Below are 27,400 nucleotides of genomic sequence, written 5' to 3'. Positions count from 1 at the left end.
AAGGTTCAAATGAGAAGCCGAAACCAAACGCAGAAGAAATGCAAATTAAGAAAGTGAAGAAAAAGAAGAAAAAGAAACACAAAGAGGGTGAGAAACGTAAGCACCCGAAAATGTACAGCAAATCAATTCAGACCATCTGCTCAGGACTAGTCTCTGACATGAGGAAACACCAGGAGCAGGAAGCCAAAGTAAGACCAGATGACCATTTTAAGATTCTCCTCGGGAAGGTGGAGGTAAAGCAGAATGAGGGTGATGTGCCCAGGACACCAGAGAATGAATTTCCATTTGTCTCATTGAAGGAGCCCCGAGTTCAGCACAACCTCAAGAGGTTAGACTCGTTGGAGTTCAAGCAATTCATTCATGTAGAACACCAGCCGAACGGTGGCGCGTCTTTAATCCATGCCTACAGCAGCGAGCTCTCTCACCTGTCTCCTGTGGAGATGGAAAGGTTTGCTGAGGAATTTGTGGGTCTGGCTTTTAGCGAGAACGAAAACTGTGCAGCTTATTACGTCATGGGAATTGTACACGGGGCAGCTACGTATTTACCAGACTTCTTAGACTATTTTTCATTTAATTTCCCCAACTCGCCAGTCAAAATGGAAATCTTGGGGAAAAAAGATATAGAGACAACAACCATTTCGAATTTCCATGCTCAGGTAAGCGAGACATTTACTTCTATGCCTTTTCTAACTGGCAAGCCTGACTTGCAGGATTTATAACCATGGGCCAATCCGATTAATCTTTACTATGTCGCTATCCTTGTGGGGTGAAGGAGGGGGTTCTGTTATCCTCAATGGCTGTTTGGAGATAGGGGCGGGGGATGCTGCTCTCTAGGGGTGAATGAGGGGATGCTGCTGTACTGTTTTGTAGCTGCTGTGTTTTCAACTGCATGTCACTAGCTATCCCTAAAATGTCAAACTCCTATGACTGACTGGCAATACGGCAATAATAAAATAAAAAATGCAATGTTACCATATCTGTATATTTCCCAACGCTATACAAACTGATATTCCAATCTTAAGACATTGACGGTTTGCATATGTTTCCTGAGTTTGTTTGGTGCCCCTGAATTTTAGAAGGCCGTATAAGTAAGTAAAATAGTCTGTTTAGCATTTTTATTTCTGGTGAATGGATGTGAAGTAAGCTCTCTGCACTAGGAAAATGAAATGTTTTTTTTTTTTTGTGTGTGTGAATCTAGGTGCACACGTGTATGCATATGCGCACCCACACACCCCCTGCTGGGATATCACAATATATCACCCATTTAAAATAGGCATGTGCATATAGAAATATAAAAATAAGGCAGCCTTGATCGTTGTATACCTGAAGAACAAAAGGCTTACATTGGTTGGAGTGCAAATCTATTCATATAATTCCAGTGTATTTGAGACATACTGTACAATCTTGTGTTTACTGCAAAATCAAAATGCTATTATTCTACTTTGATTTTGCAGTAAAGCACAATAGGATGTTTCTCAATGTTTGAGAGGATGGAAGCTGTTTTCATGCGAATTACACTTTCAGATGAATATTGGATTCTACTCAAATCATGAGATGGAATCTATACTTTGTCCTGTTAATGCCAATCAACTGCTATTATATATTGCTACGGAGTGGGGGAGACACACACCCTATCAATGTGTGCCCACCTTTTGGCGTTAACACTGTGGTATATTGTTTTTAGTGAATAAGCCCCAATTGAGAGCGATACTGACCGCGATGGAGAAAACCCAAGATACAGGGAATGACAATTGGGGAAAGGGCTAAATATGGTGATTAAAGTGACTAATAGTTGGAGAGGAGAACTCGCAAGCTTCATATGCCCACAACAAAATATACATATGAACAAATGGCATAGTGTGACATATCTATCTGGTAAATGCTTTGGCACGGAACGACATGGAATTGTGACTTCCTTCTTGATATAAGTGATGCCTTCATACAGGGGTGAAAAAATCCTGGGCCCCTGTCCGCACAACCGCCATGAGTGAAATTGTAGGCATCTGGGCGGCCTTTAATTAGTATAGTATTTACAGAGATGAAATGCAAGTCCCAGAGATCAGCCAAGCGGTGCAGAGCTTTGGTAATCACACCCCTTCCTCCCACACATGGCTGTGCGAGTGTAGGCAGTGTCCTACAGCAGGGGAAGGCAGTGAATGACCTTAACGAGTGAGTGAAATGGAGCAGCCAGCAAGGGAGATTGGCAAGAAGGTGTGTGTGTGTGTGTGTGTGTGTGTGTGTCTTTTTATATAGGGCCATTCAGGAACATAGTGCTTTCACAGCAGTAATAAGCGTAACATAATAATATAACACATCATGGGAATAAGTGCTTCAGACATGAGTTACAATAGGAAAGGGAGTCCCAGCCCCGAAGAGTTTACAATCTAAGTGGTAAGTAGGAAGAACTTGGACACTAGGAGGGTGTTCTGGTAAATGCGTCGTCAAGGGGGTCAAGCTCGGTGCATCTGAGATATATAGAATCACCCAGCGGAGGTACCCATATGCTTCATTAAATAGGTGTGTTTTTAAGAGATTTCCAAAAGGTGGAGAGAGGATGCCCGTTGGATATTTTGCGAATAACATTCTAGAGGTGTGGGGCAGTGAGTGAGAGAGGCTTTAGATACAAAAAGAAAGCAGAAAATTAATAAAACCAGCGCTCAAAATAAAGAAAGTGAATTAATACAACCACGTGTATATATAATGGTGAATTGTGATAATTAGTAAGAAGTGACACTTGTGACAAATGGTGAGTAATAAATAAAAAAGTGAATTAATGATACTGCAGCTCAAAAACCCTTTCCAGGAACGGTCCTCGGTGTTCCCTCTTGCAGCAACGTGGATTGACAGTGGGGAGTGCAAAATCACGTGGAAAATATGTGAAAAAGAACAAAATATATATATAGTGTAATAACGTTTAAACCAATTCTATGTTGGTGAATGGGAGGGGTCTTTGGGTGTTGAACTCACATTCTTCCCTATAAACATAAGCCTTTCAAACACTGTGTTTATAGATGTGGCCTCTCAGGAGATCTTCCTTCAGGTAAGGATATCCTCAGGGTACATAGGAGTATCAATGTGGAAAGAAAACAAAACAATAGTGCACACCAGTGTATAAAAATTAACCACTTTCTAACAAACCTGGTGGAAACACACTTACAATGTAAAAATAAAATTTCAGCATTTGAAATATATGAAGCTTGCTGGGCTCTCACCCCCTCCACTGTCCGGGACTTGCGTCCGTCGCGTCACTTCCGGTTCGCGATATAGCTCACAAATGGATGTAGGAGGATTCTCTGGGCATCTGAGCAGGTCAGGCGTGTGGCTGCAGGCTTCAGGTAACGACTCTACGCGTTTCGCGTCTTCCGCTTAGTCAGATGACACGAAACGCGTAGAGTGACGCGACGGACGCAAGTCCCGGACAGTGGAGGGGGTGAGAGCCCAGCAAGCTTCATATATTTGAAATGCTGAAATTTTATTTTTACATTGTAAGTGTGTTTCCACCAGGTTTGTTATAAAGTGGTTAATTTTTATACACTGGTGTGCACTATTGTTTTGTTTTCTTTCCACATTTCGATACTCCTATGTACCCTGAGGATATCCTTACCTGAAGGAAGATCTCCCGAGAGGCCACATCTATAAACACAGTGTTTGAAAGGCTTATGTTTATAGGGAAGAATGTGAGTTCAACACCCAAAGACCCCTCCCATTCACCAACATAGAATTGGTTTAAACGTTATTTAAGTAATAATCCCTGAAGAACAGGGCATTACTGGCCAATAATGCCCTGTTCTTCGGGGATTATTACTATTATAGGCTAAATTTAGGCTTATTTCATAAATAATAGACACTTTTGTATAGTTAAATAGATTTTTTTATTCAAATGGTAAATACATTAAACCACCTCTATATACGCTTACAATGCAGATATCTATATCCACACACTGCCGCCCCCTCTGTGTGTACACACACACACACACACACACACACACACACACACACACTCAGCAGCTCACACACACACTCAGCAACACACACACACACACACACACACACACACACACACACACACACACACACACACACACACACACACACACACTCAGAAGCTCACACACACACACACACACACTCAGAAGCTCACACACACACACACACACACACTCAGAAGCTCGCTCACACACACACACACACACACTCAGAAGCTCACACACACACACACACACACACACACACACACACACACACACACACACACACACACACACACACACACACACACACACACACACACACACACACACACACTCAGAAGCTCACACACACACACACACACTCAGAAGCTCACACACACACACACACTCAGAAGCTCACACACACACACACACACACACTCAGAAGCTCACACACACACACACACACACACACACTCAGAAGCACACACACACACACACACACACACACACACACACAGAAGCACACACACACACACACAGAAGCTCACACACACACACACACACACACAGAAGCTCACACACAAAACAGCACACCACACACAACACAGTGCCTCTACACACACACACACACTGGAGCTCTAGACACACAACACAGCACCTCCTCTACACTCACTACACAGCACCTCTACACACACAGCAGCAGCTCTACACACACACACACACACACAAACTCTGCTGCTACGCACACATGCTACACCCATAAACACTGCTACTGACACACACACACACACACACACACACACACACACACACACACACTCTGGTGCTCTATACTCACACACACATCAGCTCTACACTCACACAAACTGCTGCTACACATACAACAGCACAACACACACACACACACACACACACACACACACACACTGCAGCCACAATAAAAAATGCAGCAACTTCCTAAACTTTGCACTCTCCCCCCCAGCTTTACACACAACACAGCACCTCTACACCCCCCCCCACACACACACACAACACTGCACCTCTATACACAACACACTTATTTGCAGTCTCTCCCCCCCCCCCCCAATTCAACTGAATCTGCTCAGAAAATCTGTCAGCTCGGGAGGGGGAGGAGTCAAACAGTAGCTGATACTTTTTGACCAATCCCCTGCCATGTCTCAGAGCTTTTACTTAATTCAAACCAATCCCCTGCCCTGTCTCAGCTGTTTTGAAAGCTGATTGGCTGGAAATAAACAGATTGAAAACTGCATTTTGCAAGCTGCTGAAATTCCGGGCATTACTGATTTGTTAAAATTCCGGGCATTATCCAATCAGGGAGCAGGGTTTTAAATAATGCCTTGAATTTTACTGCTTTAGCCTATAATACACTACAGGCATACCCCGCTTTAAGGACACTCACTTTAAGTACATTTCGCTCAATAGGCAAAAGGCAGCTCGCGCATGCGCCTGTCAGCACGTTCTGAACAGCAATACTGGCTCCCTACCTGTACCGCAGCTGTGCACAAGCGGGGAGACTATAGCACCTGTTACAAATGCGTTATTTACATCAGTTATGCACGTATATGACAATTGCAGTACAGTACGTGCATCAAAAGTGGGAAAAAGGGAGTGCTTCACTTTAAGTACATTTTCACTTTACATACATGCTCCGGTCCCATTGCGTACGTTAATGCGGGGTATGCCTGTATATAAATTTTTTTTTGTTCTTTTTAACTTATTTTCCATGTGATTTTGCGCTCCCCACTGTCCATCCACGTTTAGATACAAAAGGCATAGACAGAAGACCTCCTTGAGCAGAACACAAGAGTCGGGCAGGTTTTTTTGCTAGAAATTAGGGCTGAGATTTAAGGAGAGGCAGAGGAGTGTTTAGTCTTAAAAGATAAGAGAATTTTGTAAGTGATACAGAGTTTAGTAGGAAACCTGGAGGGATTTCAGCAGGAGGGACGCTGAGACAGCTTTAGGATAGAGTAAAGTGATTCTACCAGCAGTGTTTGTTTTTTAGTATAGATTGTATGGTAGACAGGTGAGAGGCTGGAAGACCGAACAGTTTTAGGTTATAATAGTCAAGATGGGAGAGAATGAGGGCCTGGTTTGGTGTATTAGAAGGAAAGAGCGTTTCTTTGCAATGTTTTATGGAGGCAAAAACCACTGGTTTCAGCTACAATGTGAATGTACAGGAGGTGTAAAATGTGACTCCTAGGAAGCTTGATTGTATGATGGTACTAACAATATTTAATGTAGAAGGGGGCAGTGGGGCCAGGCTTGGGAGGAATTATGAGAAGCTCCGTCTTGGACATGTTAAAAGTTAGTCGTCAGAGGGCCATCCCGGACGATATAGCAGAGAGACATTTATAGACTGGTCTGTACAGCAAGTGTAAGGTCAGGGGTTGAAAGGTACATTTGTGTCATCAGCATAGAGTTGATATTTGAACTTTAGAGATGTGATAAAGTCACCAAGAGTGTGAAAAGAGAGCAGGTCACAGGACAGCCTTGGGAAACCCCCACAGAGAGAGAGCTCTGTTACGGAAACCAAGAGTATGGGAATGTGAACAAGAGGGTGGTCCGCAGTATGAGGCTGCAGAGCGGTCGAGTAAAGGGTAATGACCTTTGTCTTTTGCAGCATGGAGGTCATTAGTTATTTTGGTGAGGCCTGTTTCAGTGGAGTGAGCAGGATGTCTTGACACACACAGTGACGCAGAGCGATGGGTGGAGATGGGGTAGCCAGAATGATAACCCCACCCCTCCTCCCCCCTCCTCGCACACCTAACAAAATGGCTGGCTCCTGAAAATTCAAGCTGGTTCCTGGGTATTTATATTTTCGGTTCACCCGAGCCTTTGTAAAGGGAGAGTATAAGGGAATTTGGTAGCCACAAATCATTGAATATTTAGACATTACAAATGATCAGTGAAAGATCGAAGGGTTTGGCCAAGGTTAAACAAAAGTTCAGACATCATAAATTGGCCATTTTGATGTGGTTATTAATGTCTGCCTTTAAATTATCTGATCAGTGTTGCTTGAAACTTGCACTAAATAGGGTGGAAAGAGGGCTGTCTCTGCACAGTCATCTGTAACATGGTCTGTCATGGTTGGCAATAACAATACCGGGCTCTTTGCTATTGTCTGAATAATTCCTTTTATCAATTTGTAGGCAGCTGTGTTTTTCAGTATGTTTCTATGTTTAGGCTAATGATGCAATATCCTGGATTATTTTCAAATTCACAACATGTAATCCTTGATCTGTATGAACAGACTGAGCCTTCTGTGTGTTTCAGGGGCTTTATTTTAGTTCAAAGCATATTATTTTCACATTCCTGTTTCAACCCCATTCCTGCAATGGCTTGCAGGCACCTCTGGCTACAAAGGGGTTATAACATGGCTTCTGACGCGAGACATTAACCCCATGTTGTCAACTATACAAACCTAAATCATAAGCTCCTTACATGCATGTCTGAAGCTGGTTCTATAACGGGTCCTTTTCTTTGTGTGTGGGAAACCGGCTGACCATTGCGGAACATTTTATCATAGAATCCAAGAACATAATTGATATGATTTTTTTTTTTTTTACATTTAATAATCTCAAATAGGACAGGATTATAGGTTCATCTTGAACCCTTCTGTGCTCAGTGTGTGAAATTCACCAGTTATTATATAATCCTGCAAATGAGGATGGTTGTTTGCTCATATGGATATATCACCTTGAAGGTGCCCTATGAGCAGTGCTTAAGAAATCCCAGGAGATAGGTTGCTATGGCACCTGGAATCTGTGCCTTGGGATGTGGTCCCCGTGGGGAAAGTTGCTTAAATGCTTGCGTTGAAAGACTGCATTGGCAGCAAACTGGTCAGTTGCCACATTCTGAAGTGGTGCCCCACAATGCCTTGTATAGCATTGTGAAAAGCTAGAGGTCTCCCTACAATCGCTGATGTGGAATAGGTTGTGCTCACCATGAAGAAATTACTGCAATAATAAGTCAGATGTTATCAGTTATCCGCTACCACAGATGTAATAGTTTTGTTGCCAAAGTAGTAATCAATAGAAGATTTTTAGGCACTCTATTTGGTTAAGAATAAGATCAGCAACTTATTGAAACAAGAACAGTCAACATTTGATGGCCACAGCTAAGATTACTTATGTTTTTCAATGAATTGCTGATAATTCTTAATCACTTGAGCAGCTGAAGGTCTTTTAGCTTTATACCCGTACGCGTCTCCCTTCGCCCTAAATAGAGACTGTCTGTCATTGTGAGTAGGTAAGAATTATAGGGAAGGGGTTGCATGGGCCATTGGGGTGAGGTTTGTGTTGGTCATTGGAGGTCTGTATATTTTTATGCATGATAACACTAAATACTGCGCTGTTTTCTAAAATAAATCTCCTATGTTTTAAAGTCTAATTGTTTTGTATACTGCATCTTTCCCCCAGGTAAAGAGAACCTATTCCCACGGTACATACAGAGCTGGGGCAATGCGGCAGATCAGCCTGGTGGGAGCAGTGGACGAGGAAGTTGGGGATTACTTCCCAGAATTCCTGGACATGCTAGAAGAGTCACATTTCTTAAAGGTAAGAGAAGAAACCCTTCCCTCGTTGCATATACATTTAGCATTGGTATTCTGGTGTAACCATAACTTTAGCATTTCATATTTGTCCTTATTGTGTAGTCTTTAAAAATTGATTCAACACCACAATCAATCAAACAACCAAAGTAACCATTACTTTATGCAATTGGAGAGTCGAAAGATGAGCATGCTCCATGTTCTCACTCACAATCTGTAGTTTAAATTTGCACTCTCACATAGCAACAACATGTTTGCGTTTCACTAAAGTGAAAGCACTCAATTCTGAGCAAGAAAAAAATTGTGGTGTACAGTACTTGCAATCCCGTTTAGGTTCAATGCCTCAACTACATAGACCTCTGCTCTGTGCCTTTCTTACCCGTACGTTCCTGACCTCGCCCTCGCTGTGAAGTTCTCCTGACTTTTGTCTTTTGTATTCTATTGTTGATTTGTTATATCTGCTTTTCTCTTGCATGTATATGGTACGTAGACAAATGTATGTTGCATATAGTTGCATACCAGGTAACCAGAGGTTAACTAACCAGGCGCTTCAAAGAGTCAGTGAGATAGCTGCATTCCGATAATAAATAAATAAACACAGTCCTGGCCAAACTCCCAAATAAACCAGTGGGTATGTACTTCTCCTTATAAACAATTAGCTCTCCTTAGAGCACCAGTAGCATTGAAAACGGAGACTCACGGTTATAGGAGCAATCACAGGCTGGTAGTGAAAGTAAACAGCAACACAGGCAATCTGCGAACCGCCAGGAAACTTCTCTCTGATGTAGGGTACATCCCCCGCAGTTGCTGAGTGGCCGGTATGACAGCTATCTGGCGTGCCACTGAAACCGGATAGCAGGTAAAAGAACACACCTCCCGTCAGAGGCAAAAACGATGCACAGCCGGGAGAAAGAACTGCAAGCAGGCAATGGTGGTGAAAAAGCGTTTAATCCAACATCATGGTAAAAGTCTGGCGGATCCTCTGACGCGTTTCAGCCCTTTGACAAAGGCCCACGGGCTGAAACGCGTCAGAGGATCCGCCAGACTTTTACCATGATGTTGGATTAAACGCTTTTTTCACCACCATTGCCTGCTTGCAGCTCTTTCTCCCGGCTGTGCATCGTTTTTGCCTCCGACGGGAGGTGTGTTCTTTTTATGTTGCATATAGTATAGACCAACATTTTGATTGAATGTTCTTTAGCAGCGAAAGGGTTAACAATGTATCTTTGGTTAAATGACTTCTCCCAACTGTTTCAATAGAGCACGTTGCCCTGGGGGACGCTCTCGAGCCTGCAGCTGAAGAGCCGCAAAGACAGTGATGACGGCCCCATCATGTGGGTTCGCCCAGGGGAGCAGATGATCCCTGTGGCTGACATGCCAAAGTCGCCTTTTAAAAGGAAAAGGTAAGTTCAGACCCTATGTCAAGCCACAAACTGATTAGTGTACCCGTGTTCCTTCATGCAGTGGCAGTAATAGCGAAGGAGCATATTGCATAAATATTGATGACCGTTATTTAGTTACGTCTTTTGGCCCAAATATAAAAAGCTTTTCATAACATCCAGGTAGACACTGAGGCAGATCCAGCGCCTTTTTAACATTAGGAATGTCTCCTGCTTGTTTCATTAGTACTTATAAAAAAAAATGTATGACAGTCTTGTTTTGTAACTTCATACCCATTCTAAGCAGTAGATCAACTAAGGTGAGCTTTAACCCAAAGGGCATTGTTGGCTATATTTTGATGCTATGCTCTCTTTCTTGTTCAAAAATATTATTGATCTTGACAAATTCTGTGCAATCTGGTCATCATGGGGAGAAATAAAGCTACATCTTGGAGTAAACTCTGTAGCAAGGATACACCTACTTGACCAATGGTGGCTTAACTGGCTGTGTCCAGTTATATTTTTAGTTGACCATTTGTGCGCATTAAGAGACTCTCTTTCCTATTTGTGCTTTATATATTGAATGGACTGTGATGTACAATTTACAACTACTTTCTGTGCACCCCCTCTATTTCCCCCTTTCTCCTTTATACGTAAATGTTGTAAAAGTCTTTAAAAAAAAAAAAATATACATATATATAAAAAAAAATTAATTTTTTATTTTTTAATTACTGCTTATTTTTTTTATATTGGTGTAGATTGGAAGTACTGGATTTTTGAAGAATATTGTAAACCAGGAGGAGGGTCAATAATCCCCCAAAACATAATCCAGGATTTCTGCATTAGCAGAGGCTGGCTCAGACTTGATGTCAGAAGCTCTTGTTTTGTCCTGGCCAGCTGCCTAGAGAAGTTTCTGTGATTTGAGATACCTAGTAGCATCAGCTGACTCTGGCATTGTGGTTTAAGCAGCACGAGGGCCTTACAGGCAAACTGACTTGATATGGAATCTGACGCCCCCGACAGCTAGTTCTGTACATTTTCCTTACTGAAGGTCCAGTCCTGTATGCAGAATGAAGTGTCACAAATACTTTTTGGTTGACATGCGTTCAAAGCATAATTTAGCTTCCTTGTAAGTGTTTGTTTGTTTTCCAGAATTTTATACATTCTGCTTTTGTTTTGCATTTTGTGTGCATTTCTTTTCAAAAGTTAGAGGGAAATATTACGCAAAATAGAATTGTACTTTTAGATGACTTGCCAGTTTATTGCAATAGTTCATTACTTTGTTCAAAAGAAATGCTCAGAAATGTATTGATGGGGAATTGTTACCACATGTAGCTGGAATTGCAATAATTAAAGGGGGTATTGGTAAACTCCCGTGCCGATTAGTGCTTTCTATTCCCAAAAGTTGTAATTACAAGAAATTATCTTTTGGAATATGATAATTTAGAATCGCCAGTGTCGGATGCTTGTTACCTTACGCAAATCGATTTTTCTCCTTGTGCCTCACACTACAAAATATTAGATTGTAAACTCTTTGGAGCAGGCAATTATTGTGCATTTATAACCTTATGTACTGTGCTAGACATTCAGGGCTATCTATTAGATTTATGATTGCAGAGGCAGGATATCCACACACAATGATCCTGGCAAGGAATTGTGTGTGGGGAGGTTTCACAAAAAGGTTCCAGTCTTTCGTTAAGGAGATTACAAGTATACAGTAATATTTAGTATACACTGCAGCATGCTCCATTTGGGTAAACGTAGGAAGATTTTTCCCTATGCTACTGTGTAGGTTTACATGTAAATAACATTTGTGAGGGTTCCTCGCTTGTTTTCATGCAAATCGCTGAAACCCCATAGTAGCCTTCAGCCTTGTTCCAAAGCAATGCATCAGGGGTGTTCAACTCCAGTCCTCAAGACCCCCAATGGGTCAGGTTTTAAGGATATCTCGGCTTCGATTGAGCCATCAGAGCCTCACATTCTACACCTTTTCGTAACTCTCCTCCTGTCTTCATCTACTCCTTTTCCTCTGTCAGCGGAGAACGTGTCGCTGCTGATCTCCTCTTCTCCCACTACCACCTGCCCTCTTGACCCCATTCCCTCGCATTGCCTCAAACCTCTTGCTCCTACTTTAATCCCCACTCGCACATATTTTACAATCCTTATATGAAAATGTTAGTGGTATAAGCGCTCTAGTGCCAGATCCACATAATATCACTGATAATGATTGTCCATATAAAACCACAGCACTGTTTCAAGGGGTTTTGCATAATACGCAAGTGATATGGAATCCTCAAAGGAACCAATAATCCCTGAAGGGGCAGAGCAAGGGGAGATTTCCCGCTACTCCACACCCCATTGGGATGGTCCCTGGATCTCTATTAAACCACACAGATGATACAATGTTGAATGAAGATTGCTACTCACATCTCTGGAGTGCCCCCCCCTTCTGTGCCTGTCCTGAGGCGTGCTGTCACTCATAGAAAGTCTGGATCCAAATCCAAAAAGATGTAACGCACCGCCAAAGAGAGTGGGTCAATAAGTAGGTAAAAAATAAATCTTTTATTCGTCCATAAAAAACGGAAGTGTAAACCTCCTACATGTTTCGTGCGTATAGCACTTTATCAAGGAGTGTATATACACGGGGTGTATTGTGAAGGGGTGACATTTTCACCTGTCACCCACTTATACACCGTTTCCCCACGAGCACCTATTATTTAGTGGTTCATTTTCCATTGAACATCTTATCTATCGGGGATTCAACATTGGGGATTCCCATTTGGTTTTGATTACCTTTCCACAGAGGTGATATTGTACTTTTTGCACTGTTATTATACATTGTGTTTTTTATATTTTTCTTCTATATTTTGCACGAGTGTAGACCAGCACCAAGGTGGACTATTTTTCCACAAGGACCTCTCGCTTGTCTCCCCTACAATCTATCCTAAATGCTGCTGCCAGAATCACTTTACTCTTTCCTAAATCTGTCTCCGCGTCTCCCCTACTGAAATCACTCTCCTGCCTTCCTATCAAATCCCACATCTCGCACTTAATTCTCCTCCTCATTTTTAAAGCTTTACACTCTTCTGCCCCTCCTTACATCTCAGCTCTAATTTCTCGCTATGCACCATCCCGACTCTTGCGTTCTGCTCAAGGATGTCTTCTCTTTACCCCCTTTGTAGCTAAAGCCCTCTCCCACCTTAAACCTTTCTCACTGAATGCCCCACACCTCTGGAATGCCCTTCCCCTCAATACCCGACCAGCACCCTCTCTATCCACCTTTAAGACACACTTGCTTAAAGAAGCATATGAGTAGCACAGTGGCAAATACTATACACCTGATATATAAAGCTTGGCCCCCTGCAGACGCACTTACCAGAATTCCCTCTCTGTACGTTCTTCCTACTAACCAATTAGATTGTGAGCTCTTCGGAGCAGGGACTGCTCTTCCGAAATGTTACTTTTATGTCTGAAGCACTTATTCCCATGACCTGTTATTTGTATTATTTGTTATTTATATTATTGTCACGTGTATTACTACTGTGAAGCGCTATGTACACTAATGGCGCTATATAAATAAAGACATACATACTGCAGGACTTTGAGGATTAGGTGGTCACTCAGCACTTATTTGCACATATGATTTATTATATTTGATTGTATGTTATTACGTTATTTGTAACATATATTTTATATATTGTATGCACTCATTTTTTGGGGTATAGCGCTAATGTTCTATATTTCTCCATCTTCACATTCTCCATACTCTTGGTTTCCGTAACATAGCTCTATCCTGGATTTTCTCTTAACTCTCCCATCGTACTTTGTGTCTCGTTTTGCAAACACCTTCTCCTCCTCTGAACTCTCTATGGGGGTACCCCAGGGATCTGTCCTGTGATCTCTTCTCTTTTCTCTGTACACACTCTCTCTAGGTGATCTTATCACATCTCTAGGTTTAAATATAACCTCTATGCTGAGGAGACACATTTACTTTTCAACCCCTGACCTTACATCTGCTGTACAGACCAAAGTCTCTAAAATGTCTATCTGCTATATCATCCTGGATGGCCCTCTTCTGACTCAAACTTAACATGTCCATGACAGAGCTCATCATATTTCCTCCCAGGCCTGGGCCTACTGCCCCATCTACATTACTGTTGGTAGTACTATCCTACACCAAGTATCAGAAGCACGCTGCCTAGATGTCACATTTGACTCCTCGCTCACATTCTCCTCTCACATTAACAATGTGGCTAAAACCCGTCATTTTTACTTGTGTAACATTGCAAAGATACGCCCGTTCCTCTTTCCCTCTACTGCTAAAACTCTAAGGCTAAGGCCCCGCTCCCTCCGTCAGCGCGCCAGCACTGCAGACAGGCGGGGCGCTGACAGACACAGACCGCGATATGCGGTCTGTAGGGAGCGGGGGCTGGAGTGGGAGGGAGGGGGGCGTGGTTTAAGCGGAGGGACCCGCTACCCCCCCCTCCCCTCCACGGGCTCGGGCTGCAGCAGGGAGCTGCTGCGGGCTGCCCTAGGTGTGTGATCGGCTGGGCTTGTACAGACAGCACTGGGAGAGGGACAATGTATCCGGCTGCAGCAGGAGACTAACTCACACGCTGACACTCATGCTCATGCACACACACACACACGCAGGCATACACACACGCAGGCATACACACACACACACACACACACAGACAGGCACTCGCGCTGCTTTCCCTCCACACTCTCCTCCCCGCTCCCCGAAGCCTCCCCTCCTCCCGAAGCCTCCCCTCCTCATTGGCTCACAGCCACACCACGTGACACGTCGACACTAGGGATTACAATTCTCTTGTATCCCGTAGCGGCTGACGCGTCACAGCGTGTAGTGAGCTGTGCAGCCAGGGGGGACCGGGACCGGCTCGGGAGGATTCCCCTGCTGGTGGGGAAAGCTCGTGCAGCCGCCCGCGCCGCTGGGCGCAGCGGGTCCCAGGCCTAATGCAGGTCCTCATTTTCTCCCGTCTCGACTATTGTAACATTCTACTGACCGGCCTTCCTGCTTCTCACCTGTCTCCCCTACAATCTATCCTAAACGTTGCTGCTAGAATCACGTTACTCTCTCCTAAATCTGTCTCGGCTTCTCTGCTAGTGAAATCCCTCTCCCGGCTTCCAATTAAACTCTGTATCACTTACAAAATGCTCTTCCTTATGTCTAAGGCTATACACTTTTTTTATGCCTCTCCTTACATATCAGCACTAATTTCTCGCTATACACCTGCCAAACTCGTGCGTTCTGCTCAAGAATGTCTTTGGGCTACCCCTTTTTGTAGCTAAAGGCCTCTCCCGCCTAAAACCTCTCACTCCCCGCCCCAAACACCTGGAATATCCTTCCCCTCAACGTCTGACTGGCATCCCCTCTCTCCAACTTTAGGGCCTTTCTTAAAACACACCTCTTTAATGAAGCAAAAAGGTAGCTTTGCTTCATGATGCTATACATCTCTGGTGCACTGACCTTGACCTCTTGCAGGCGCACTTAGCATAACACCCTCCTACTGTCTCTGTAAGTTCTCCCTAATTACTACTTAGATTGTAAGCTCTTTGGGACAGGGACTCCTTTTCCTATAGTTGCTTTCATGTCTGAAGCGCATATTCCCACTGTTATATTATGTCACATGTATTACTGCTGTGAAGATCGATGTACATAGATGGCGATGTATATATAAAGCTATACATACATCCATCTGCTGAAGCTGGGATATTCTTAAAATCTGACCTGTTTGGGGGGTAGTCTTGAGGACTGGCGTTGAGCACCCCTGCACTATGACATACGAGCACATGTATATTATGTAGCCAGGTCCTCTTTGCATGTGCTCTGAAGCCGTGTCGTCTTCTTCCCCCTCCACTGAGTTGTAGTTGGTGGCGAGAATGCTCTTTACATATCTGTTCCAGTTTGAAACCATAATCTTTGAGTCACATGCTGTATGAGGAAGATATTGCATAATACATTTTAATTTTGCTGCTGATCTTGCTTATCCATTAGCTGAAGTCATAATGCAAAAAGTTAGTGTGTTGCCCCTGTGACAATGAGCATACTTCTGTATATTATGATATTCTGCATCTCTCTACACTTTCTCCCCAAAGCAACTTTTCAATGGAATCATAATTTGGCTATTCCTTGACTCATACCCCTTTTCATGGCCTTGCATTGACATTGTGTGATGCTCCTCTTGTCCATTAAACCAGTTATGAGAAAATATTGTGTTCCTCTATACAGTATTTCAAGGTTAATGGTGGGATTTCTGAGTAGGCACTGAGGGTCAAGAGCTGGAACTACTGGAGCAGACAACTTGTTTTTCTAATTGCCTCTCCAGGAGTCAGCTGCCGTTACCACAACACACACTTCTACGGCAGGATTGAGTTTCATTTTTGGGAGTAGGCCTACTCGTTTTATTAAGTGAAATATCAAATGGACGGTGGAGGACAGTGAATTTTATTATGTGCGGATTCTCTGCAAACCTTTCTCCCAAAGGCATAATTGGCAGAGTATCTTTTAGAAATACAAATGGAGCTTAGTTTCAATGTTACAGTAGACAGACGGTGGATTTTGTTCAGGCTGTTGTTATATACTAGCTGCATGACCGGGTTCTAATAAGCGCGCTATAACTTTCATGTATTGAAAGAATTAACCATATTAGAATGTCCTGATTTTTATCTGACCCCTCATATTGCTGCATGGCAGAAAGCAATAGAAAAATAAACTATTTCCCTGAGCTTGTTTTGTCGTCGTTGTTTTTTGACAGGCTTGCTGTGAAATTAAAGGCCCAGCCTAGAAAATATTTTGGAATCTTAGTTGCCGTGGTCATGTTTAACGTACTGTATAAAAGAGTTTAGAAAGCTGACGATTAAAAATATCTTTGTAAATGATTAGACATTTTGTACAGGGACAAAAATGTAAAATTGTTAGGAGCCAAAGTTTGGTGTGTCACAGTTAAACATACTATCTGGGATACAGACAAGGGCTCGTGGGTTCATACACCGACACACTAGTTTAAGTAGATTTAAGGCTTCACATCATGACCAGTCTGTGAGTTAAAGAACATGGGAAGACCGGTAAACCCAGAAAGTTGTGCCTTTGTGCGTAATGTACCTCCCAGGGCACAAAATAATTTTTAATCTGTATCCCATACTATTTGCTTGGTCACACTCACTGTTCCCTTCTCTTTCTCCTAGAACTACCAATGAAATTAAAAACCTGCAGTACCTACCTCGAGCCAGCGAGCCTCGTGAAATGCTCTTCGAAGATCGTACAAGAGCACATGCAGATCACATAGGACAAGGCTTTGAGCGACAGACCACAGCGGCTGTGGGTGTGTTAAAGGCAGTGCATTGTGGGGAGTGGTAAGTTGTCGCTTTTATAAGTATTTGCCATTATGCACATATCTATATATCTATATATCTATCTGATTGTCTTTCAGTTTGATGGAGATTTTGGCTTCATTTTAAATCGCATCTCTTTAAACAGGCAGTGAATTTGGAGGTGTGGCAGAAGACTTTGAGCTGTTGTAGAATAAATGTTAAGAATGCTTAATCAAATGATTAGTGTGGGGCAAGCTGATTATTTTGATCTAGTAAGTGAGTAAGGTGTCTTTCAACCATCATAACACTGGTCTTGAACGAACACTAATTTGATTAGAGGCAACGTGAGCAAGTTTGATCTCTGGTAGATATAAAAAAAAGTGTCCAATGATTTATTATTCTATTTATTGTTTATATCCAGCTCTCCCCTATATCTAAATACTTGTTCTTGCGTGTTTTTTACTTACATGCCTTTCAGCCGCAACTGTGCTTTTAAATGTATTTGTTCCTGGAAAATAACACAACAATACTAATAACATTCTTAAAATTCTGCAATTTCCATGGTATTTAATGATGCCATAAGAGCAGAGCATTACCTGGCTAGACATTATATGAATATATGCTACATTTGCTTTAAGCCATTTCCTTCCCCTCTAGCAGCAAAAGGGTTATTCAGTTTATTTTCATGTTAAATTTCTGGGCCATACTTGTATATAGGGGAGAGGGAGTGGCTCAGTGAGTAAACGACACTGACTGGCACTGAGAGTTTGCAGCAGGGGTGTCTGGTTCAATTCCTTGTGACCTTGGGCAAGTCACTTTATCTCCCTGGGCCTCAGGCACCAAAAACATAGATTGTAAGCTCCACGGGGCAGGGACCTGTGCCTGCAAAATGTCTCTGTAAAGCGCTACGTAAAACTAGCAGCGCTATACAAGAACTTATTATTATTATTATATATGCTAATTTTGCAAAATATATGGGGTTGCCGTTAATTGAAAGCATTCACTAATTTCTGTAACTTTTTTTTTTTTTACCTGAATTGATATGATTCATTTTTCAAATATAGGCCCAATTACATAACTCCTAACTCAACGATATGAGGCTAATTAGGGTACATACTGGTGTAATGTATTAAACTGAACTAGACAAATGCCCCACTTTTTCCTAGAATTTCTGTGTATGTATCTATCTATATATTATCGTCAGCCCTTGTAGATCCCCTGCTGGATGAAGCCTCCCCAAAGATCTTTCACGTACTAAGGTTGCAGCCTCTCCTCCACGTTGCTCCCAACACTTTTTTTTTTTTTTCTTCCTTCCGATTTCACCCTCCCATCTTACTTTTGGTCGTCGTGGTCTTTTAATCGCTCTTGGAATTTAGTCGAACACAATCTTTGTCCAACGATGGTCATTTCATCTTATGATATGTCTTGCTCACTATATATTTAAAACCAGAGACAAAACATAAAACACAGACAGAGCTCAGTGCACATCCAGTGAAACTCATACACGGCACAGTGCCTAAATATATATGTACAGGCATACCTCGCTTTAAGGACACTCTCTTTAAGTACACTCGCGAGAAAGGACATATTGCCCAATAGGCAAATGGCAGCTCGCGCATGCGCCTGTCAGCATGTCCTGAACAGCAATACCGGCTCCCTACCTGTACCGAAGCTGTGCGCAAGCGGGAAGACTATAGAGCCTGTTACAAATGCGTTATTTACATCAGTTATGCACGTATATGACGATTTCAGTACAGTACATGCATCGATAAGTGGGAAAAGGTAGTGCTTCACTTTAAGTACATTTTCGCTTTACATACATGCTCCGGTCTCATTGCGTACGTTAATGCGGGGTATGCCTGTATAGATATCTATTAAATAAAATGGTCTTTTAGTTTAACATTTTGGCCAAATTGTTGTAAGCCCCTGAGCCACTACACGGCAGACCACATCTCAAGGGTCCCTAACACTAATAAAAATTCTTAATAACCTGTGCATTACCAGGAAGAATGATTTATAATAAATCTGTCAAAATTAGTTGCATAGTTCTAAGTCTAACTGAAGCTTTTATTAACCTGTACATTACCAGGAAAAGCACTCTGTATTAGATTTGTCACAATCAAACTGCAAGCAAGCAAATTCCCCTGAGAGTGGGAGATGCTATGGAGTGCGCTTTTAACCATTTAAATGTGGGAGGGGGTGAGCTTAAATTAGGTAGGAGGTTGGGTGTCCTGTATGTCTGGCCCACTGCCATTTTAATTTCTTTACCCTTGTGATGTCACAGACATAGTTTTTTTTTGTTTGGTTTCAAATTCATTATTTTTCCTGTCTTTTTGGATAATACCCAGTATACATCTCTCCTCTGTCATTGTCTGAAGCTTCTGAATTATCTTTGCATTTTAGGGTCCAAGTTTCACATCTATAAGTGAGCACAGGCAGAATACACTGGTTGAAAACTTTCTTCTTAAGGCACAGTGCAAGGTTCCCTTAAAATATTGTTTTGTTTCTTCTAATAACAAAAAGTGTGTGTCCATGTATATCTTAAAACCAACTCTACATCACATTTGCTTGATTAGTGTGTTTGTAAATGAGTGGTTAGGGCAGTGTTTCTCAACCAGGGGAAACACACTGCCGGCTACTCAGCTGGTGTGTTCCGCGTTGTCTGGAGACTGAGGCTGTGATCCGCCTCTACTCGCTCCTCTTAGTGAGAGAGAATCACAGCCTCCCTGCCATGAATGTGGAGTGTGTGATCGAGAACGGTTTAGTGTGCCATGTGAGAAGAGGGTTTGTGCGGGTGAGTGTGGTAAGGGGGGAGAGAAGGATTGAGTATGGTCTGATAAGCAGGGGTGCCCCATAGATCTTAAAAATCCCCCAGGGGTGCCGTATTTAAAAAAACCTACATTTTAAGTTGAGAATCACTGGGTTAGGATATTTTATATTTCAATGCATAATCTTATGGTTTAATTTTGTCTGTCTGAGCTTGTAATCCGTGTGTACTTGGGTGAATCACTTTGTCTTCCAAAACATATTTGAAAATGACTTGTATCCATCTCTAGTTAAAATATATTCATAAAATAAACATGCACAGGATCAGCAGTTAAATGCTGCAGGAGCTTGGTGCTATAAATCATTCTAAATTTGTATCCGCTTTAAAACACTTCTTTTGACAGTTACAGGAATAATCTTGTGTATTCATGGAATGCATCATTTTGCACCTTCGTGTTTCTCAGTTGAATTTAATTGCACAGATTTGAAGGATTTGTGCGGTTGATTTCCTCATCGTTATAGCTATCCAAGTGATATGTAATATTACAACAAATGTAGCTGTCTTTTTTTTGTATGCAGACCAATATCTACATGAATGGATCCTTAGGGCAGGTCCATACTGCCGCAGACCGCGCGGAGGCATCCGCGTGGGGCGTGATAACATTGCCTAAAGGCATTAATCGTGCCCATAGACCGCGTGGGCGCAAGCAGGAGTGGGCGCGCGTTGCGCAAGATATCAGTTGAAACTGATTTCTTGGTGCAACATGCAGATCATGTGAGCGGGTTCACCCAATGAGAGCGAACCAGCTCCATGACTCCCCTAGGCACGCCTCTCACGGCACGTCCAACATGGATACAAAACGCACCCGCTTCACGCGGGTGACGTCACAGCCTCCGCGTGGGCGAAGGCTGTATGGCTTTAGCCTTAATTTAACATGCTTAGGGGGCTGATGCTTTCAGGCTATGTATGATGTGCACTCTGGGCTCTTCCATATCAGGTTTTTGTAAGGTACAGGTGTCAACTTTCACTCCGGATTAGGATCTGTAAACACTAAAAAAAAAAAAAAATTGTTCTAATGTAACAATGAGTCTAGTTTAATAATAGATTTTATTTTTTTTCAAGATGTATTTTATGTTGGCTCATGTTTCTGGGGTTGGTAATCTTTCTGCAGCACAAACTGTTGTAAAGCAACGTTTAGAAAATCTCAACAGCCATTTTTATGAGGCGGTACCCAGGTATTTTGAAGACCCGTAATACCTTCAATATTGGGCTGAGAAGATTCTTCAAGCAGTGACAAGTGGCTTAGAGAAGCATTTAAACCAAGGCTTCTCAACTCCAGTCCTCAAGCCGCCGTCCCCCCATCCCCAACAAGTCAGGTTTTCAGGATATCCCTACTACAGCACGGGTGCACCTGCGCTGAAGCAGGGATATCCTAAAAACCTGACCTGTTGGGGGGAGGGGCATGAGGACTGGAGTTTTGAACCCCTGACTTAAACCTTAAAAAGCTGACCGCGAAAATGTTGTCTTAAAAAAAAATATTATATATATTTAGAATGATGTTTAAGAACATTTTACTCCAGAAAAATTACATTTTGTGTATATACAGTAGCAAATATTACTATGGAGTTAAGGCATCCATGAAGGCTGGAAGAGCCCACCGTTTAAGGGGCATTTTGTTATGTTCTCCACTGCTCTGAATGTTTTTGCTGGTGTAACTCCTGTCTACTTATCCTGGGCATCTTTACAAACATTAACTTCAAATAAATGTCTCCTAGATGCCGACAGATATTCAATATGCGCAATCCCTTTTCATTTGTAAAGAAAAGTTGAATGCACGCCAATAAATAGAAAAAGGAATAATAGCCGAGGTGATCCATGTAACAATATACAATACGCAAGAAACCTCATAATAGAAAAGCATTATATTTAAAGTAGCATACCATCACCCTGAGCTATAATCCTTTTTTTTTTTTATTATTATTAAGACTCTTGTGGTGGCAAACTACAGTTCACACATTAAGCAAGACTACGACATTCTCAGGTTTTGGTAACAGTGAAGAGAGATATAGATCTAGATATATAATATATATGCACAAGCCGTGCTGACGTATTTTTTCATCTTTACCTATGTAATAATTTTTGCTGCGATTGTGCGTATCTGTGTTTTTAGCGCTTCATTTGAAAACTAAATGTATTTGTTTTCCTGTACACCTGGAACCGCACTTAGAGACCATTCAATTGAAGCATGGGTACTCTGGAGCTGAACCCAATTCTTTTTTTTTTTTTGTTCCTGAGGCCACCTGCTCATGGAGGTACTTGCCTCTATAGGGGGTGCTGGTAACCACTCTCGGGTTCAATATATGGCTGATTTTCAAAGCTCCCAGGCCCTGCGGGCCAATAGGAAACCGTGACATCATCCAGTGAAATTAATGGGGTTCACCGTCGGAGACCCCTTGGTTCAAACCTATGTTAAAAAAATAAATAAAAGAAACACTTGGATTGCTCCTATAACGCAAACATTTGGCTGTTTTGCCTTTCAACTGGTCCTCTGAGTGAGGGGAGAGGAGGACTTGTCAGTTAAGTGGCTACACAACTTACATTTACTGTAAACAAGCAGATGGAGAGAGCCCCACCATTTTGTAGCAAATTGAGAAAATGAGCAACCTAAGTGGGCCAAATCGGGCCTGCTCTCCGTTTTTTGCTTTCATTAAAGGAAAATATCTGTTTTGAGCAAAAAGAAGTTCAATGCTCCGTGCTAATTTTTGTATTGTAGAATGTTTTTTTGTTTTGTTAATGTAGTTAATGTACAACACCCTCTAACGTGCAAAACAACTGGCTCTGATTCAACACAGCGACAAATAATTCAGAGCTGAGGGCCAGGATACTGCAGCCTTCTGTCTTTGCAAAGCCCGTGACTGAGGCTTACAAACACTGCAAGCTGTTCTGCAAAAAAGAAAATGTTAAACAATCAGCCACCCACACGCCGTTAAAGAATGTAAAATGAACAGATCGCTTGGAGAGCTAGTGTTCCTTATATAGGCATTTAATATAAATAATGGAAGCATTTATTGGTGCAACCTGCTCATGTGGGAATGGACTATTGGAGGACATGATTTTTGGAATTGTATATTGAGTAGCTCGTATTTAAAGGAGCAATCCATGGTGTTTTTTTCTCTCTCTTCTCTTTTTGAAGCGGGGGGGGGGGGGGTCTTCAGAGCTGAACTCTGTTCATTTCATACCTTCAAAGGGGGCGTTGGTATCGCCTCCAGTTTTCTGGAATTTAAAGCCCCCGGTCATCTGGGCCAATAGGAAGCCACACCGGACAACGTCACAGCTTCCTATTGGCCCGCAGGGCTGGAAGCTATGAAAAGCAGCCATAATGTGAACCCTGGAACGGCTACTGGCACCCACTACGGAGGTAAGTACCTCCCAGAAGCAGCGGGTCCCCGAAGCTGAAATGAATGGGGTTCTGCTCGAAGAACCCCTTCAATCCTGTATTTAAAAAATGAAAGGGGGAAAAAAACTGCCTGAATTGCCTCTTTAAGATCATGAAACAGTAGCATGATAGAATAACACTGCTCAGCAGGACTTCTAATGTGAACTTAGTGTGATGTGCCCATTTATCACCAGTCTGTGGCAAAAGGGGCGCTGCCAGTGCAATGAAAATAATGCGACAGCAGAATTCGTTTCTGAAAAAGAATAGTAGCGTCCTCGAATGACAAAATGCACTGATGGCGCATGTCCTGGGCTATCTAAAACTTCATATTTATTGCATACTATTAAAATGAAGGTAAACACAGCAAAATAGTAATAAAATAACATAAATATGATGACAAACAGTGGTGCTCAGACTAAAAATAAGGAAGGCTGGGCAAGGAAATCGGGTGTGTAATAGAGCACCCAGAAATGGTTATTTCACAATATTAATAGAGCGGTAGTAGAAATGTTGCCTTGGATTGATATCCCCCCCTTTTGTTTTAAAATTGTATTTCCTTAATTGCTGCAGCCAATCAAATCAATGTGATGCTAGTGTTTAAGCAGTCTTTCAAGTATCACCAGTATAGCAGGGATGGCGTTAGAGATGCAGACGAGTATGATCTCAAATATATGGCTGTAATAGCTGCTAATTGAAGAGATCTCCGTCTGCACCTAAAAAGCCTAAATTGGCAGAGATAAATAGCACGTACTCTATGCTAACCGGCACAACGCCCTCACAGATAGCCAACACTGCCTGCCTTCTACTTCCTGAATGACGTCACTGTGTCATGACACCCTACACGTTTCACTCACATGGGAGCTTCATCACTGACAGAGCGGGTTAATGTGGGTGCAGTCCCACTTGCTGCCATTAATTTGCTTTGTATGTGGGAATACATCCCTACTATACCTATTTCTGTCGTTCATTCCCTTGGTTTGGGATGGGTTTACTGGGAGCTCCATTCGACCATTCATAGTAAACTGAAAGACGGTGATAGATTAGTAATTGTTGGTATATTACCAGCATTAATGGGCATTTATAATGGCAGTAACACATCCATACATATTTATAAACTGGTAACCTCCCTTACGGATGGTTTTCGTTTATTAAAGTTTCTATTGTTATAAAACATTCCCTAGAGCTGAAAGTCTCTTGACTAGGACCAAAAGTTCAGAATCGCTGATTTACATTTCCGTCCAATATGCTACACTTCTGAGTGTTTATTTCATAAGTATAGTAGTTGCGTCGTCTTAGAATATATTTGTGTAATATCTAATTACGTATGTAATCTATTCAAATAGAAAAATAGTGTGCTTTTTCAACTATATATGGATTCGCATTATTTCCCGATCTAATGTATTTTTCTCCCTCCATTCTAGGAATGAGCAGCCTCGCATAACCAAAGATGTAATATGTTTTCATGCTGAAGATTTTTTAGAGGTAGTACAAAGACTACAGCTAGACTTGCATGAACCTCCACTTTCCCAGGTGAGTGGTGCATCCATGAAATCTGCTTTATAAACACAGGGAATCTTTACCGTTTGGGCCCTTCATTATTAACCTCGTAGTGTCCATGAGCTTTCAGGACTAGGCTGGTGTCTCTTTCACTAGTATTCAAAACTTCTGTGAAGTAAAACAATAAAATAAAAACATTTCTGTAGACGTGGTTGATCCCATAAAAAGTTTGACAACCTAAAAAGAATGAACTGACCCAGTACTATGGTCAGAACAAGGTCAGTCTGGTTTTCTTACACAGACCTCAAGCAGCGGTGTTTAGAGGATGTTCAAAGTAAATGAAACGGTGGAGGGTTTTTGTCACTTTTTAACTCGCCATAGCTTTCTTGGTGTCTTAATGTCAATCGCATTGTTTTGAGATTCATTTTTAAGATCGAAAATGTGCTGCGCCAGCTTTTAATAAGTACTGTGCCATCATTTGTGAAATGGAATTTTGGTACTGGTGACCTCCAACTAAGCAATAGTTTAAGGCCCCAACACGATGCAGATCCCCTAGCCATTCTGTGGCACTAATGTCTGCATTATTGTTATTTAAATTATAATTGGTGTGGTATCAAGGCTGGTTATGCCAAAGGAAGGAATTCTAGTTTTCACCTGATCATTCAGGTCGGCGAAAGTAAGGGTTGAGCTGAGAAGTGAGTGAAGTTCCCCCAAAAGCCAGCTCTGCCCAGTGGTCACTTTAATACATTTTCGTGTTGTATCTCAAAAAGCTTGTTTTCTCCAGTAACAAAGCTACTAAAACTAATGTAAAGTAAGCTGCCATTGCACCGCTGGCGTCATATCCCTTCTGTGCCCATTTCTTGTTTCCATCGTTCTGATTTTTGGTGTTCTGAATAAGTGACTCTAAAATACCATCCTCTTTCTTTTCGTTCACTTTTTCAGTGTGTCCAGTGGGTTGATGATGCAAAACTAAACCAGCTGAGAAGAGAAGGCATTCGCTATGCCAGGATTCAGTTATACGATGATGACATCTACTTTATTCCGAGGAATGTTGTGCATCAGTTCAAGACTGTTTCAGCCGTGTGTAGTCTGGCCTGGCATATTCGACTCAAGATGTACCACCCAGAGTCCAAAACAGCCCAGAACAGTAGTAGCTTGGAAGAAGCTGATTCAGCGAAGGAAAGCAAGCCAGACATTGGAAAAGAAGCTAATACAGTTTGTGCTTCTAGCACAAATACCTCTCATGTACAGTTTTCTGATATTGGGCATTCAAAAGACAAAGCGCAAAAAACCCAGCAAATAAAACACGAGCCGGTGTCTCCCCTCAGAATCAGCGAGCCGTTTGGGAATATTAATCTTTCGAGAGTTTCCGCGGCACCTGCAGAATGTCAGACTTTTAAAGTGAAAACTGATCATGCGGAGGATAGAAAAATCAAGGTTGAGATTGACTCTAGGTTGGAAATCCGTAACAAAGACTCAAGGGATAACAGGCGTCACATCACTCCAGAGGACACGCGGCAATGCACACCGACAAATCCAGTTTTGCGGACAGAAGAGGATAACTTTCTCTGTTAAAATCTGTACATACGGTTTTAATTTTTTTTTTTCCATGACGTAATAATGTAAAGATTTGTAAATTGCAGGGCAAGTTTCCACTTGCTCTGTAGTCTGTTACAGAATATAGGTTATGTAGCGATGTAACATTCCTCAGTGCCTGTCCATAACTGTGAAATATCAAAGCACTTAGGGCCAGATGCACTGTAAACACTGCAGGTTTAACATAAAGACGTCTCTAAATAATTTTTGAGTTGTAGGTTCTAGGATAGAGCTGACATTAACATATATATTTTTTGTAAGATGAGCCAGAATTCTTTTTGACAATTCCAGGCTTTTCCATAGAGCTTATTTATATCAATTTTTCATTTTAAATGTGTCAGCACTGTAGTGTAAATAGCTTTTTTAAATCTTTTTAGTGTGATTTATACTGAAATGTGAGCCACCTAATAAAGGTTCATAACGATGGCTTTGTTTTTTTTTTTTTGGGGTGTTTAAGGTCTGCTTTGACTGCATAAATCATTGATTTTTAGCTAATGCATCGTAATCCATTTAGATATATCATGGGAATTAACTTTGTAATTTTATAGCTACTCCATTACGAGAGCAGTTCATGACAGGCTGGAAAAATACCATCGATACCATCTCTGAAAATAAACATACTGCAGTGTAGAGGGATACTGACTATTTTGGAGCACTTGTAGCTTGCTACAGCAATCTCACATTTACAAACTACTATTTATCCCCATTTCACACTTGTAGACCTTTCCAAGGTCCACTATGTTTATTCGCAGGCATACTCTACCTTTGCAATAGTAAGAAATGGGAGACTACTCGTAACACACCAGATTTTTTCTTCAATCTGTGAAGTGCCATTGAGAGCGGGTAGTAGTGGCTAGTGGCTGTTAA

At 41.9% G+C, this 27,400-nt stretch overlaps 1 protein-coding gene across 1 annotated transcript in view; it reads left to right on the top strand.

The window, feature by feature from the left end:
• The window catches only part of RSBN1L (round spermatid basic protein 1 like), a 60,818-nt gene extending 33,859 nt beyond the window's left edge, over positions 1-26,959 (top strand). The window contains exons 3-8 of the mRNA XM_075599616.1: positions 4-656; positions 8,393-8,530; positions 9,784-9,926; positions 17,112-17,279; positions 24,862-24,970; positions 25,880-26,959. Of these exons, the coding sequence (XP_075455731.1) occupies positions 4-656; positions 8,393-8,530; positions 9,784-9,926; positions 17,112-17,279; positions 24,862-24,970; positions 25,880-26,512 (1,844 nt within the window). The 3' untranslated portion in view covers positions 26,513-26,959. The remainder of the gene's footprint in view (positions 1-3; positions 657-8,392; positions 8,531-9,783; positions 9,927-17,111; positions 17,280-24,861; positions 24,971-25,879) is intronic.
• The last annotated feature ends 441 nt before the right edge of the window (positions 26,960-27,400 follow it).

The sequence above is a fragment of the Ascaphus truei genome, chromosome 5 (genome assembly GCF_040206685.1).
Source record: "Ascaphus truei isolate aAscTru1 chromosome 5, aAscTru1.hap1, whole genome shotgun sequence".
Lineage (NCBI taxonomy): Eukaryota > Metazoa > Chordata > Amphibia > Anura > Ascaphidae > Ascaphus > Ascaphus truei.
This window is presented reverse-complemented; position numbering and strand designations above follow the sequence as displayed.